The sequence below is a fragment of the Pygoscelis adeliae genome, unplaced genomic scaffold (genome assembly GCF_000699105.1).
Source record: "Pygoscelis adeliae isolate BGI_AS28 unplaced genomic scaffold, ASM69910v1 Scaffold167, whole genome shotgun sequence".
NCBI lineage: Eukaryota > Metazoa > Chordata > Aves > Sphenisciformes > Spheniscidae > Pygoscelis > Pygoscelis adeliae.
The window spans coordinates 1997278-2002234 of NW_008825428.1; the positions used below are offsets into that span (position 1 = coordinate 1997278).

Below are 4957 nucleotides of genomic sequence, written 5' to 3' on the forward strand. Positions count from 1 at the left end.
CTGTATACACTCACACATATTTTTTCAGGACTGCCAGTTAGCCTACAGTCCTTTCACGGGAAGGAATGTTTACATGCTTCTCTAATGCTTTTCTCCAAGTAGTACAGCTGTTATTTTGGACTTCAGTGCCATAAATGAATGTATCGGCCCACAAGACAGACCAGAGTTATGAAACAACAGCTGTGAAAACAATGCAATTAAGGACACAGTTTCAGAAGTACTCTGTTACAAGCTGTTTATTAGAGCTTCACTTTGACAATAAATAAGGTATTTCCCAAGCAATCAAAATGTAATTATTTAGAAAGTTAAACAACTGAAGTTTTCACAATGCATTTTTTTTATATACATGATTTACTGTATTTTAAACACCAGTTCATCCGGAGCTGTACAACAGTAGGATGTCCATTTTTTAAATTCACACAGCAGGAGACTAACAAGGCATACCTTTAATCTGCAAGCTGTGTGTGTAAAAATAATCCAAAAATCATATCAGCTTCAGGGTGGATAGTCCAACTGTTATGAATTAATCTCTCCATTCACTAGACTAGCTGTTGGTGAATTCAAATTCGGATGTATGGCTTACCCAGGAGAAATAGTGCCTTTTAGACTTACAGTTTTAAAGAACTAGTAAGCCGCTCAATTCCAACAGTACAATGTAACCATTTGTGATTTACTGTGCTACTGCACACCCAGTTCTGCCCTCAACACAAGTGGCACAGAACAAACTTCTGTAAAGGATGGTAGTTTTCAATGTTGTAAATCTCAGTAAGTACAGGCTTTGCACTTCAACTTACTGTTAATTACGAAAACATCTTTCGGTTTTGGTCAAATGAATTAGCATTTCTTCACTTAAATATTCAAGACATTTAATATGCCTTAATAATACTTTTAAGAGTTTGACATTCAAAGTTAACTTCAAAAGAATGTTCCTGTTAAATAAAGCGTCAAGTTTTCCCCACGTTTATTCCTTAAAGAAAGTCTATGAAACACTAGTTGTTTTTTGTTTGTGGTTTTTTTTTTTTAAACATTAGTTCTGCTAAGAGTTGCAATTTAAAAATAAAATTTAATTCTTATGGTTTGATCAAAGCCGTGTCTCCAAAGTGAGTTTTACATATTCTGTGCAACATCCCATTTTCTTTAAGTGCAGAGGTACAGGTCTCGAAGTTACGCAGCTGCAATCGAGTTATCATCTGCTTGTCGACCCTGAGGCTTTAAGAAAATAAAGACAGAGAATTAAAAAAAAAAAACCCAAGAGGCAAAATACTAAGGCTGTTATGAAACTCACTCTGCAGTACATTGTGTTGATCAATGCAGCTCCAGTACACAAGTGTGGCATTAAGCCTATCCTTACTTTTAATGGTTTCCAGTAGTAGCACAAACATGGAGGATATCCAACTGAAATTTCAGTTTGGCCCCTGAGTACTTGGTAGAGGCCTCAGCTCCTTAACTGCCCTGTTAAATGCCAAGAGCATCTCTGTACACATTTGGACAGCTCAGCGCAAGGCCTGGCTGATCAGAGTTCTGAGTATTACTGCAGTATAAAAAGCTGATAGTTATCAATGCATAAAACAGGAATGAGACTGACAGTTTCTTGGAGGAATTTTAAGCAGAATCACTAGAGATGGGAGAGAGCAAAGAAGTTTTAAGGAAGAAAAGGCATCCTTACAATAAGGCTTTTTTGAGGTCCTGACAACTCCAAAGCAAAAGCAAAGAATTCTGAAGCCTGAGAGATTCCACAGGAGCACTGAGAACACCACGCTTTTGAGGAAAACAAGCCTTTTGTACTGACTTAGAAGGACATCTTCACAACCAATCTAGAAGAGCCACTGATTGACAGCATATGTAAAAAGTAAGTTCTGCCTATCTCTTTTGGCTAAAACAAAATTGAAAGAACGCCAGGCCTGTTTCCTGGAAACAGGATTACAGATGTCTGAACAAGTCCATCTCAAGTCATATAAACAAACTCTTCAGGCTCTTTGCTTGCTAAGAGTCTGACTAAAGTGAATACAATATTCTGGAGACAGCAGCAGTGGAACGAGAAAGCATTGGTTTGGGCAACTGGATTTAAATGGTTCTTAAAAAGTCAAAGGAAACCTGTGATCTATTTTTCATGACATGATTGAATTGTCTTCAGTCGTACCACTTAAGGAAAAAATCTAGACTGAGCGATGCACTGAGAGGATGTGTTTTTAGAAGTTATTTAGGGAGGTGTGGGATGCCACAGTGTTTCTGAACCTAGTCATATGGGTTGCTCATACACTTCTTTTTTTCAGGAGTGCTACAGAATTATGGTATTAAAGTATTCCATTATATTTAGCTCACTCCATTGTACTCAAATACAGACAACTTTAAAACTCATTTTACAGAGTAAGACATGGAATAACAGGGACAGGCTAAGCACATTCAGCTAGTTCATCTAATTGTAACCAAGTACCTGTTGCACTTAAACAGGTTTCCTAAGGATTTTGGCTGATGACACCAATGCACAACCCAAGACTTTTCAAAGCAAATAACTCTGTTACAAGCTGACCATTTTAGTCTGCTTAGAAACACTCAGCTTTGAACAGAGCTGGGGTGGTAGTCACCAAAAACTGGGCAGGCCCACAGGGAGGCTTTAAACACAAGGCACTTCTCACTGTCTTACCTTTACAAAAATGTGTGTTGGTATGAATCGTCTGAGCAACTGATTAGTGAAGTTTGGAAATCGCAGCAAGTTAACGTGAAGAGATGGTAACTGCTGATACCCAGCCATCAGAGGATAGAAGTTATATAACATTTCCTGCTGTGTGCCAGGAAGGATTCTTAATCGGATCTTAAAAAAGAAAAGAAAAGCCACAAACATAGATAAGTCCTGTGACCAAAAGCAGTCCTCTGTTTACTTTCTATTTATACACTGTTTACTGTCTGAAGTTGGAAAGAATGCAACTGTTCTTACTTCTATACTGAAGCACCACATTACCCATAAACAACAAGACAAACGGCTCCTAGTCAGGCTTCCATTTAGCCCTTCTTTAAATGGAGTCTGCATCCATGTGTTCTTCCAGACAGAATTTACCATGCTTTAAACATCTAAAAAACAATGAGTTTGTCCTCTCCGCACATCAATGTAAGTCTAATCAATGCATTCTTCACTACCAGATAAGCCAGCAGGATCAGTAGATGTGACAATTTTGTACCTGTTTAAGGCCAGAGAACATGAAGGCATCACTGGGTTCCACTGACACCTCCACATCCTGGACTAAGTTGGTCTTATTTTGCAGGTGATATCTGACAGGTAGGGATTCTCGGACTCGACCAAATGATGGCAGATCTTTGGAAAGAAAATAAGTAATCTCAAATACAAAATACGTTTTAAAGTTCCCTACATAAAAAATAAGTCTAGTCTATCTCAAAGAGCAGTGAAAGCTTTGAAGAAAAAAGATACAATAACTAGGTCTCTAAAGCATTTCTGACAAGATTTTTCAGAAAAAAAGATGAAAGAACAGAACACAACTTCATTACAGCTTTTCAGTAACACTTCTTCAACATCTAGTTACAAACCCCCCAGCTGCTAACACTGTTCAGGAATACTAACTAGGAAGTCACTTTGGTTGCTGCTAGGTATTTTCAGCTTACCAAAACCTTATCAGATACCATCAGGAAGCTCCTTCAAAGTATAACAGGAAAGGATGGCGGAAGAATCTCAGTACAAATGAAACCAAACTGAGGAAAGCATAGGAATTCTGCGTGTTCAGTGAGCTCTCCACTCCTCCCCTCTGCTCTCGTGCAGGTGAAGTGCTAGAAGAGAAACAGTTCACCTGCCCGCAAGCAGCTCCAATTCTCCAGGCTGTTTCTTTCCTGGGATGCAGCCAGGGCGTGGGCGGATGAACAATGCTTGCCATAGGCATCTAGAGAAACCTACTGGGAAGGTAGCATCAGCAGAGGTAACTCTGGCCTCTGTGCTGCCACGTAACACAGGTCGATCCATTGACAGCTTTGAAGAGAACGGCATTCATGTAACTACCTTCCAGCTCTTCCCTTGAATTGAAGAGGGGAAGGAGGGGCAAGGCTTGAGGCAGTCTAAGCCATGATATAGTTTCTTTCACTAGCTCCGTAATATCCAGCACCAGTTTTCTGTCTTTTGCTACAGTAAATGCAAGCTCTGGATGCTGCAAAACTTTGGCAGTCCTAAAAATTCTAATTGGGACATATATGTCACCGAATTAATATTACCTGCATTAACATGGAGGGGAATACTCTCTACAATCACATGCGGTAGAGTGACGACTGTACTAACAACAGGTACACTTTCCACAGGTGAACTTCTGCAGGAAAAAGTCAAACACAGAGCATGTTGAAAGTTATACAACATAAAGTATCAAGTAAGTACACCAAAAGAACATCACTTATAATTTTAGTTTAGTCACATATAGTAATTTCAGTGGCGGAAAGAAAAAACCCAAATCCTTATATTGGATTGTTTGAAGCGAGCAAAAAATGTGCCATAGCATGGAGATACAATCGCAAAAGGCAAGTAAGAACACTAAACAGCTCTAAAACTAAATAAAAGCAAACTAGAAGGAAGATATACCTCAACATTTGTCTTGGAAAACTGAGTGAATAGATAAACCCACAACCTAGGGTGGGAAAACAGTTAGTTTTCCCATTTAAAATTTTTTTTTCCCCACTATTGCAAAACTATTCCTTTGACTTGGCTTCTCAAGTGAAGTATTTCATGACTGGAGAAAACAGGGAGTGGAAGGTAACAAAACAGCTTTTTAATTGACCTAAGATCTTACAAAGAAGCAAGCTTCATGGAATGTTAAAGCCATAACCACATAATATTTACCTCTTAAGTGAAATTCGTATTTATTCAAAAGTCTAACAAGCTAAGCAGTAATTAGTAAGGTCCAAAGTCTAGACAGTGCTTGCTACAGGAAGAGCTGAAACCAAAAAAGCCACACCACCATGCCGCCCC

The 4957-nt window shown here is 38.9% G+C and overlaps 1 protein-coding gene across 1 annotated transcript in view; it reads right to left on the reverse strand.

Moving 5' to 3' along the window:
• Positions 1-210: 210 nt before the first annotated feature.
• The window catches only part of TRAPPC11 (trafficking protein particle complex 11), a 26031-nt gene continuing 21284 nt past the window's right edge, over positions 211-4957 (reverse strand). Inside the window, exons 26-29 of the mRNA XM_009330723.1 lie at positions 4213-4304; positions 3177-3310; positions 2645-2812; positions 211-1209 (exon numbers count right to left, since the gene is read on the reverse strand). Of these exons, the coding sequence (XP_009328998.1) occupies positions 1165-1209; positions 2645-2812; positions 3177-3310; positions 4213-4304 (439 nt within the window). The 3' untranslated portion in view covers positions 211-1164. The remainder of the gene's footprint in view (positions 1210-2644; positions 2813-3176; positions 3311-4212; positions 4305-4957) is intronic.